The following is a 10,995-nucleotide window of genomic DNA, read 5'->3' as shown; positions in this document are numbered from 1 at the left end:
CTTGAATCTTGAATCTTGAATCTTTCATGATTAAAATGGCCTTCGCAACTTCCCTAAAACCAAATTAACGTTCTCATATTTGCTTGCTTTATCCAAAACCAAAAAAATATATAATTTATGATACAAACGAGCAACAAATCCTCGTATTTGAGACGCTGGTACGAGCTTCTGGCCTTGTTGCATGAAATATGATTCAATCAGTTGCCGATTAGTTTTCTTTTGATTGATCGACTAATCGTTGCAGCTCTAAAATGAAAGATGTAGCTGAAAAAGAAAGACGTAGAAACACATTAAATAAAGTTCTGCATTAAAACGACGGATCATAAGGATCATAAGGACATGATATTCCTTTCTTTTCCAGAATGAGTCATTTGTTGAACACATGAGCTGCAGATGTGATATGAAAAATACCTCTTGTTTCATGCAAAGCACCACTGGCGTGAGGGAATGTGGAGCAGTGTTACTGAGGGACGTTAGTGAGACGGGAAGAGAAAAAAGGGCTGAGCAGACATCTTCTTCAGGAGGGGGGCATTAGTTATCCCGATCGGGGGGGCTTAATGACAATCTCCAGATTCCCTGAGAATATCGCACGGCTTAAAATATTCATGACGCTCATTTTGAAGGCCTCAGGCGATGTGATGTGTGGGTTCATTGTTCACACCAGCACCTTTACTTTCTTTTCAATCATTACCTTCTCTCTGCCCCCCCCCCCCTATAGGTGATATGACAAAGTGTTTAATGCAGAAGGAGTACATTTCACAAACAGAGCAGATAGTTTCTGGTCTGTGATAGGGGTGGGGTGTCTATGGAGGAGCAGTGGAGTATGACTCATTCCTGCAGCAGGATACAATAAGCAGCATGCTGCCATAAGTGTGGATATATGTGTTATATGTGGGACATGAGGCTTTGAAACAGGAGGAGAAATCTTGAGCTGTGTGTGTTATTACAACCAGCAGCTTCCCCCCCCCTGTTTCTCTCTACCTGTGCATGTTGAATTGGACTTAAATAACTAAGAGTGTGATGTAAATTCAGAGAGGGGGGGTTTGATCAAGTGACGCAAAAGCTGCGTTGGTTGTTGTTGTGTGTGTGTGTGTGTGTGTGTGTGTGTGTGTGTCGGGTTGAGATGAGGTGGGGTAAGAATAGAAAAGAAGGTGTTGCCGGCGTCTGCTCCAGTGCAGGTCGTCCCTGGTTAGCGGACGGGACACGGCGCAGTCTGTCGGCATTTTACAGCATGTAGTGTACAGAGAGGGAGGGACCGGCAGCAGCGGCATCACCACAGTAACCGAGTAAGTACAAATGACTTCCAACACAGCTTCTTCTTCTCCCTGCCTGAAACATTTCCGTCGTACTGTCGCCCGCTCCTCTCTCGGGGCTCTCTTTGTCTTCCCCCTCCGCTCTTCCACAACCGCTTTTGTTTCTCTCATCCCTTCACCTGCTTTACTTTTTTGATTGCCGTCAGCCCATGTGTCTCTTCACGGCTCCTCGCCGAGTCTTGAGATTGATCAGTTTCACATACTAGTGTGCCTGATCTTGACTTTGATATTGATGTAACCACGGAGTGATTTATTGCTTTGTGTATCAGAGAGCTCTGTGCATGTGTAACTTGCTGACATTGAATTACGACTGCACAGTTAATCGAACACTTTTTGAAATTGGATATTTGGCTACTGGATTTCCAAATCGCTGGAGCTTGCAGTTTTTCTTTTTGTTTTTTGCTCAGAGGGAAAGGTGTTTCAGCCTCTTGAATAATATATTCTGCTGTTGTGCAGAATCTCCTTCCTGCAAATAAAGGCAGAGAAATTCTCCCCTGCATGTTATTTAACATAAGAAACATACTGTGTTTTGCATTTTCAATCTATTTAATACAATTTATTATATTGTTTTGTGTATTTAACATTACCACCAATGGTGTGCAGTAGTTTTTGTCGGTCAGTCCACCACTTTGGTCCAGACTCAACAACTATTTGATGTTTTGCCATGAAAACATTTATGATCTCCAGAGGATGAGTCGGTGTAACTTTCGTGATCCTGCAGTTGTTCATTCATCTGGTCCAACGTTCAGTACTTTGGTTTATGACCAAATATCAGTAAAAACTAATGACGTTCCCATCAGCCTCAGCTTTACTTACTAATTAACAAACAAGTTAAACTAAGATGATAAACATTTTACATGTTAAACCTGCTAAAATCAGCATGTCAGCAGTGTCATTGTCCGCAATTTAGCCTCCGTATCATGTGCGGATTTAGCTGAAAGCACAGGTGTGCCTAAAGGGGCAATTAAGCTTCAACAGAACAAACATCAGGTCCACTTCACGCTGTGATTGGTCAGCTGTGCGAAAGTGACAGAGTAAGCATGGTTTGATCTTCTCTCTCTAGCTCTCCGTTTTCATTTTCATGCAAACGTGCAACACCATGAATGTCTTCTAGGAGAGGTTGTATATATCCGCATATTTAAACAATATAACGTCTCACCCCTCTCTATGACGGCCAGCAGTTCACCCCAAAGAGTATGGCTGTTCAGAAAAGCTATAAACGCTTTCCCCTCACGACGTGGTCGGCCGTCACACAAACTAATTATTTTTCAGGATAGTATCACAGAGCTGCTAGTGTGGCTGTAGACTCTTAGTCTTAGTCTGTTTATTGTAAAAGTGGTAATCTATCACAGTGAACACCTGTTGTGTTGGCATGTGGTAACACCTTATCACACTCAGTTTTCCCGTTGCTCATTGTGGTCTGACATCTAGTGTCTGTTTATCAAGTTAAACAGAAGTTAAACAGAAGGTCACTTAGTGAGTAGGATGTGCAATAGTTAATAAAAACCTCTCTTCTTTATTCAAACACCAACATGAACCGTTTCTACACCTGACTGGACAAAATGGGCTCGTTGGTTTTTGCACGTTCAAACTAAAAGTACATGCCAGAGATTCTTAAAATGTTAAATTTCTCTGAAACTGTCTCCACGTTGATGCTTGTTAGTGTGTTAGTATGTGTGTGTTTGATAGTGTCTGTATGGAAGGTAGGGAAGTATTTCATCTGCAAAATCTTTGCTTACAAGGCTCCAGTTAATTATGTGTAAAGGAAACAAATCTTCCATAGTTGGACATTTTCTAGAAGTTGTAATTGTTGTTTCTGTTTTCCACACCATAACTTTACTGTTTTGGTTCCCTCTCACGGCTCTAAACAAGGTGGGCAGCTGTTTTCAGGAAGAAAAATAACCCCGATAAACCCACTGTACACTACCTGCTCAGCACCAAACAGCAGACAGACAGTCGGTTGGTGGAGACCAAAACAAGAGCTAAAAGGAGAGTTAATATTGGACTTCTTGACTTGGATTCATCAGGTGGACACAAACACCCAGTGAATGCTAATGAACGCTATATGTTGGTAATATGTCAATGTTGTGCTCTGAAGTCTGGCAAAAATCAATAAATGCAGATTTAATAACATCAGAAAAAATAAATAATAGGTTTATTAGTTGCCTTGTGTTATTCCTGGTGATAAAAGACCCGTCAGTCAGTTTGAGATAGCACATTGATGCATCTATAGATTTATTTGTGGGGTATCGTTTACATTTTGATAAATTATTGCAGCTTTACAGATGCTCTTGTACATATTCTACCATGGTCAACCAGTTAATTAACCTACAGTTTAAGAATAGGACCAGTGGTGAAAGCATCTACATGCCCTCCCAAAAGCAAATGAAATCACATTTGAATGTAAAATAATGATCAGATAATCGCAGATATTCCCCGCTGTTCGGTCCCTAGACTGTGGGATGACTTGGCCCTCTTGAGGACTCGACTAGCTGGATGACACACTTCCTTGTTGGCCCCTCCCGGTGGAGTTGAGGCCATCAGTGTTGCAGTGTGTGAAGAATAATCACAGAAGCAGAATAGGAAGGAACAGAGTTAAATTTAGCCCCCAGACGGGGACATTAGCAGTAAAAGAAAAAAAACAAGGCATCCTCTGACCAGACAATAAAGATGTACTCACATCGTTACACTCTGCATTGCAGCTCAGCTTCGCCTGCAAAATACACAGTTTTTCTGTTCAGTTACATCGGTGCTAACACTGTTTTGTTTTGGGAAGGATTTGACAGGTAGCCAGGACGGAGAGTGTGCAGAGTCCAAGCATTAATAATGAACAGCAATCACAGCCCAGGCAGCTCTCTGTTCTAACATCATTAAACAGCTCTCTGACATAACACCTTTCCCCTGCGCCCACCACCATATTTATTCCACTTTTATGTCTGTGTGTGTTTGAGTGCGTTCCCAGTGAGAACCAGGGAAGCTGTAACAGTCAGAAAAATTCAGATTCATGTCTTTATCAGACTCTAGCGCCGTCCTCCTAATCAGCCAGGTATGCAACTCTCTCTGACCGTCTCTATCTGTGTGTCTCTTGTCTCTTGTGGTTACGGCTTTCCTCCCCACCGCTGCCACCATCACCCCCCTGCTGCTGTGTTTTCCCTCTTTTCTTCTATCTGCAATGAGGATAGATATCTAGGTCTCACTCCACTCCTTCATGGCATTTTATTATGTTCTAATCTCATCTTCCCCTCGAGATAGCCTCGCTTTATCTTGTCGTATAAATCGTTTATACCTCTCCAGCCTCTCCAACCATCCTTCAGTCACTCTCTCGTCCTCGTAAACATCCTTCTCTTTTCAGAATATCTTGTCAAAGATATTCACCCCCACCCACCCCCACCCACCCCCACTTTCTCTGTCTCTCTTTCTATCTACCCGGTTCTTCCTCACCCTCCTTTTTTCTCTCTCTCGGTGCTGCTCTGGCGCTGGTGCAGTGTTGCCTTGCAGAGCTTGTGAGTGCTAGAAATCAGATCTAGTTATCTAACATAGACACATACACAAAAAAAATAAACGAGGAGAGGTGTTCGCTCGCCGTTTCTCTGGGACTTGAAGTGGTATTGTAGATACAAATTTATTTTGGATTATATGTATGCATTCTGAAGTGCAGAGAAAGCAAAGGTGGTGGTTGTTTTTCATGTCTGGGCACTTTTTTTTTTTTGTATTTTGAGCCTGAATTTCCTTTTGTTATGCTGTTGCTAATTGGTCCTCCCGAGGATTCGTTTGTATATGTTGACAAGATGGATGACCAGGACTAAGTCACTGCACTCTGGAGGAGAGGAAAACCAAAGTAAAAACTGTATTATGTGCTGTTTTTTTTCCCGTTTCTTGCTTTATTTGCAAGAACACGCTTGATCGTCTGAGTGTATATGAATGTAATTATGAATACTGGAGTAACCCGTGAGAGCTATTTTCTTGTCTGTCTCATTCGTCACTTCTTTTATTCTTTTTACTTGTTTATCTCCTGTCTCTCTCTCTCTCTCTCTCTCTCTCTCTCTCTCTCTCTTTCTCTTGCCTGACTTGGATTTGTTTTTGCTGCAGCGGTTTTCTTTACTGACAGATTCAGGACTGAGTTCCTTCAGAGAAGCCAAATAGATACCAAATATAGGAGAGCTCACACACACTTACACACACACACACACACACACACACACACACACACAGTACCCAAAACTGCATCTAGAGCACCACTTTATGTTTTTCTCATTTTCATGTTTTTCCTCTTTGAAAAATCTCTTTGGCTGCAATTTACAATTATTTTCATCATGGATTAACCTGCAGATTATTCAGTCAATTAATTGATCTTTCTTTTTGGCTTTAAAATGTCAGTAAACAGTGTAAAATAATAATTTTCCACGTACATGGTGAGAGTAGAGTACACGGTGTCGTTGTTTTCCCTCCAACAGTCTAAAATCCGAAGATATTCAGGTTTACCATTATATAAGACAAATAAAAACAGGAGGACTTCACATTTAAGAAGCTGGAAATAGTTACGTTTTTGCAGTTTTTGCTTCAGAAAAGAATTGGTCAAACTAGTTGCTGCTGACTAATTTTCTGTTGATCAACAGATCAATTAAACAACAAATCGATTTAGCTCTACAGTATATGGACATTTATGAAAATAATCACAGGAACCGCCTTACAGGTTTTGAATTAAAGCCAACAGCACATATGAAGCAATTTTCACCATTTCACTTTGTGTAAAATGTCTCTTTGTGTGCTTTATCTGTTGCTTTCAGTATAACGTGTTACCCATCGCTGGAATATGTCCTTAAACAGCTTACAACGAAAAATGATAGCCAGCATATATTTTGCTAATGAGGAGATGTCCTTGGAGAATAAACAGGGGAATAAAGGATGTATATGTGCTGCACTGTGGGGGATGATGGAATGGATTGGGGCCAAGCAGGAGAGAAGAGGAAGCAGTTGCCTCCTTTGTGCTATATTTGGTCTAGCAGAAGATGGCTGGTGTGGGAGAGCAAAGGCATTGTGTTGGAGATACACACAGGCTCACACATGAATGTGTTGATGAATACAGACACGTATTTGCATGCACACCTGCACCCGGAGACTGTGGAACAGAAAAGCAGATGAAAGCAGAAGTATAAACAGAAACTGTAGCTCTACCTATCTAACCTCATAGTAATGTGCCTCAGTAATCCTGGCATGACTAGATGATCTGAATGTAAGTTATGAAATGATTCATTCCAATAGTACAAATAATGTTTTTCCTTACCATGTCCACCTCTGACTTTCTCCTGACAGGGGTCGGCTGATTCGTACACCAGTAGACCGTCGGATTCAGACCTGTCAGCAGAGGAGGACCGCGAGGCGTATCGGCGTGAAGCCGAGCGCCAGGCACAACTGCAGCTCGACAGAGCTAAGGTACGCCAGACAGGGATTTATTCACACTTCTACATACTGTAGTGTTTTAAAAGTTTTTTAAAAGTTTAAATATGTGTAGGTGAAGTCTGGAGCCACATGTGTGCTTCTACTGCTCCAGAAGAACTTCCATATATATGACTTACTGTTACCTACCACACACGTTACCAGATCCTCAAAAAGCTGAAAGAAAACGTACATTTCTTCATTTAATATTCAACATTCAATCGACTCCAGAACGTACTGGATGCACAGCGGTCACTGCGCTCCTCTTGCTTCATGTTGTTATTCATATCAACCAGCAACAAGGACCACAACAGCAATGGTGCCGTTCTGTATCCTCTGTATGCCACGCACAAATATCTGATCTAGACACGCTGATTTTTTTTACACAACTAAAACACAGTCTGTTTAAGTGCAGCATCACTGATACACATGCTGTATAGAAACCAGTTAGTGGTGTAACAGAGTAGAGGATGATCCAACTCCCGTCGTTTGCCTTTTGAGAACTGAGTTTGTAGTTGATTTGTCACTGAACTGCGTTGCTGTGAACCAATCTCTCCTCTAACCCTTCTGTCTGTAAAGATTTATAAACCAAACCTCAAAGAGTTCAATGTTTGTACATCTACAGCTAAAATGTGGCTTTTAGTGAAAACCAAAATTGTTTTGCACGTCTCAAGTAAATCTCAAGTCTTGGCCATGAAGTCAGAGGTCAAGCCCCAAGTCGAGTCCAACAGGTCCCAAGTCCTAAACTTTGTATTTGTGTGTGATAATCGGAGGTCTAGAGTAGTCCTTCACAGACAGTAATCCAACACAAATACATACAATGCTACATACACAAACACAGCACAAGATCCGTATCACTACACTGTCACCACGGCTCACGCAGACAGCGCGTCCAGGCCGTTAGACCTTTACGCTGCAGTTTCCATCACTAATGAGTGTTTGTCTTGCTCTCTCTTTTATTGCCGACAGTCCAAACCTGTAGCGTTTGCAGTAAAGACGAATGTGAGTTACTGTGGAGCTCTGGATGAGGACTGTCCCGTCCAAGGAGCTGCAGTCAATTTCGATGCCAAAGACTTCCTGCACATCAAAGAAGTGAGTGATTATCTTTTGTTACTGATGACGAACCCATGACATTAAAACGACACACTTATACGTGACTTGATCCTGTTGTCGCACTGAACTTAACAGAAGTATAACAATGACTGGTGGATCGGCCGGCTAGTAAAAGAAGGAGCAGACATCACCTTCATCCCCAGCCCTCTACGACTGGAGGCGATGAGACTCAAACAGGAGCAGAAACAAAGGTCGGTTAACAGTATGAAGCTTCTCTCAGGACTCATTTACACTATATAAGTTTGATAAAATAGTGTTGTTGTTGTTGTTGTTGCAGGAAAACAGGGGGTAACTCCTCTAGTTTAGGGGACATGGTGACTGGGAGTTGGAGGACCACACCGCCATCTGCAGGTGAATGTAAGTACTACAGATCGTTTCTCTTAATGCTGAAAACAAACTTTGTCGTCTGTTTGTCTTCTATCTTTTTTCTTTCATTGATTGTGACTTTCTTGTCTTCACAAGCCAAACAGAAGCAAAAACAGGTAGGTGTTTGGCGGTGTGTGATAAGACAGCATGTGCTCATGATACATAGTTTTTGACTTTAAGGCACATTATCAGGATATCTACATGTTTTGAGACATCTTAAAAAGTATTTAATTCACTTTTTTTTTAAATTCCATCAATAAAACAGCTTTATAAGGTATTAAAAGGTTTTACGTTTAATTTACAAAGATCTTAAATAGTTCTTGCTTGCTGTAGACCCTAACATTGGTTAACCTTATAGAGCATTATTGTCCCTACTGGTTTTCCATCATTTGACTGTTATGACCATTTAAAGGTTTGTTAAAAAAGGTATTCAGTTTTATTCAAAAAATGTAATTTAATGAACTCTGGAGAAACCCTGATTATTATTATTTTAGCTTTTCGCAACAGACAAACCCAGCCCCCATCATTTCTTACCCCTGCTCCCTCTGTTCTTCATACCTCTCCTCTCTTCGTCCCCTATTTCTGGCAGGAACATGTCCCTCCCTACGACGTGGTGCCCTCTATGAGGCCGGTGGTCCTCGTGGGACCATCGCTGAAGGGCTATGAGGTCAGACTCTCCCCATTTCTCCTCCAGCAGACAGAGAATGACTGCCTCACACTCCTGCACTCTTTTCTCTGTTAAACTGTTCCCGCATTGCTGCTTTTGTTGTTTGAATCAGAATTAACTTTCACAGTTAATTTCTTAAGAAAACGACAGTGGTGTGATCTTATCAGTGTCCCGTATAACATTTTTAATGCACGATAATGTATCATCATAAGAGGCTTGATTGTTTCAAATGCTGCTTTTGACCGAGGGGTTAAACAATAACTTGTATAAAATGGTTAACAGTGAGTCTAAATGTATGTAAGTTTGCAACCATGCTCACTATTTTAACATTATCCAATTTTAGGTGGAAATCTAAGCATAAATATATTTTACTGTTGAAACCTCTTCAATACATTGTTCATTAGTCTTTGATTTTAACTTATAGACACAGTTTTCTTGATGTTGAGTGTACTACACGTACTTAAGTAACTTTTTTGAGGAAGTTGTACTTGTTGGAGTCGTTTTAATGTAGTACTACTCTTTCTCCAGCACATTTTGTTGTTTCAATATATACTTAATCAGGTAGTTATTTTCATGACTGCCTTTACCTCTCGTCGACTTCTTGTTTTTATAAAGTAACAATGTTTTTACTTGAGTGCACTTTTTAGCTACACTACCCACCTCTCTATACATGTATATTTACAGTAATACAGCCTGATTAGTTCGACGTTTGACAGTAATTTAAGTGTGAGGAAGGAAGCTGCTCTTATGTCTGGTTCTTTTGGTATCCTGACGTCCATTTCTTTTGTAAGTTTGTGTTCTGTCTGTTTAAACAAGTCTGTTTGTGTCCTCTTATCCTCTCCCATAGGTGACAGATATGATGCAGAAAGCTCTTTTTGACTTCCTCAAACACAGATTTGAGGGAAGGTCAGTAAAACGGAGAGATTAAATAATCATCTCTGTTATTGTGGATAGTCAGACCTTTAATAACTCTAATCAAAATGTTTCACAGCATATATTTTCCTCTCTATATTTGCAACTGCAGAATCTCAATCACCCGTGTAACTGCCGACCTGTCTTTAGCCAAGAGATCTGTCCTCAACAAAAGACCCATAATGGAGAGATCCAACACCCGCTCCAGCCTAGGTGACAGCGCTAATGTCAGCATGAAAACAATCTTTTGGTGTAAAGACGCAATGACTTTGAGCTTACAAAATGTAATGTGTCTCGTCTGTGCAGCGGAGGTTCAGAGTGAGATTGAGAGGATATTTGAGCTCGCCAAAACCCTGCAGCTGGTGATTCTGGACGCGGACACCATCAACCATCCTGCACAGCTAGCCAAAACCTCCCTCGCACCCATCATTGTCTACGTTAAAGTTTCCTCACCAAAGGTACAGGACACTATCTCTGTCGCGAACGTTACATTCAGGCAGCCTCGTCCTCCTTGACACTTTATCTTTACCTTCCTCTCAGGTGCTCCAGAGGCTGGTCAAATCCAGGGGGAAGTCTCAGAGCAAGCACCTGAATGTGCAGATGATGGCTGCAGACAAACTCTCTCAGTGCCCCCCTGTGAGTGGACGGATTTCTTTCTAGTGCTACTCCTAATCAAGCTGTACAAACGAATATCTTATATGAGTCGTATTTACAAGATGAAGAAGAGTGTGCCAGAAACATCTGTTTTCAGTGTACTACTCCACTTACTTTGGTTATACTCTTACTTTTCCTTTTGTGCCTCCACGAGGTTGACTTTTTTGGTCTTTATTGTAATTACTCAAGAATTATTGGATGGATTGAGTGAAATTTCCTTCATTCATCTAGCACAATCATCGAGTCAAAATCTTAATTTGTTCAATAGTTTGGTTTATGACCAAGTGTTCGCAAAACTAATGACATTCCCCACACAGCCCTGCTGCACTTGCTGTGTAACGTGGCTAATAGCAAATGTTAGCAGGCAAACACGCCTAACTAAAACAGTAATGACATGATCAACATTAAACCTGCTAAACATCAGCATCTTAGCATCGTGGTGTTAGCATTTAGCGCAAAGCACTACTGTGTTAGAGTAGAGGTGGCGCCCCCTGTACCAAGGTTGAATCCTTACTGCAGCGGCCACGGGTTTGA

At 41.3% G+C, this 10,995-nt stretch overlaps 1 protein-coding gene across 1 annotated transcript in view; it reads left to right on the top strand.

Annotated features, from left to right (window-relative positions):
• The window catches only part of cacnb3a (calcium channel, voltage-dependent, beta 3a), a 20,207-nt gene that overhangs the window by 3,419 nt on the left and 5,793 nt on the right, over window positions 1-10,995 (top strand). Inside the window, exons 3-12 of the mRNA XM_035656511.1 lie at window positions 6,627-6,746; window positions 7,719-7,841; window positions 7,938-8,053; window positions 8,140-8,219; window positions 8,325-8,344; window positions 8,818-8,895; window positions 9,743-9,801; window positions 9,920-10,020; window positions 10,114-10,265; window positions 10,348-10,443. Coding sequence (XP_035512404.1) covers window positions 6,627-6,746; window positions 7,719-7,841; window positions 7,938-8,053; window positions 8,140-8,219; window positions 8,325-8,344; window positions 8,818-8,895; window positions 9,743-9,801; window positions 9,920-10,020; window positions 10,114-10,265; window positions 10,348-10,443 — 945 coding nt within the window. The remainder of the gene's footprint in view (window positions 1-6,626; window positions 6,747-7,718; window positions 7,842-7,937; window positions 8,054-8,139; window positions 8,220-8,324; window positions 8,345-8,817; window positions 8,896-9,742; window positions 9,802-9,919; window positions 10,021-10,113; window positions 10,266-10,347; window positions 10,444-10,995) is intronic.

Source organism: Morone saxatilis, unplaced genomic scaffold (genome assembly GCF_004916995.1).
Source record: "Morone saxatilis isolate NCDOM2014 unplaced genomic scaffold, NCSU_SB_2.0 Contig15, whole genome shotgun sequence".
Classification (NCBI taxonomy): Eukaryota; Metazoa; Chordata; class Actinopteri; family Moronidae; genus Morone; species Morone saxatilis.
The sequence above is the reverse complement of the archived record's forward strand: the minus strand, read 5'-3'. Positions and strand labels throughout refer to the sequence as shown.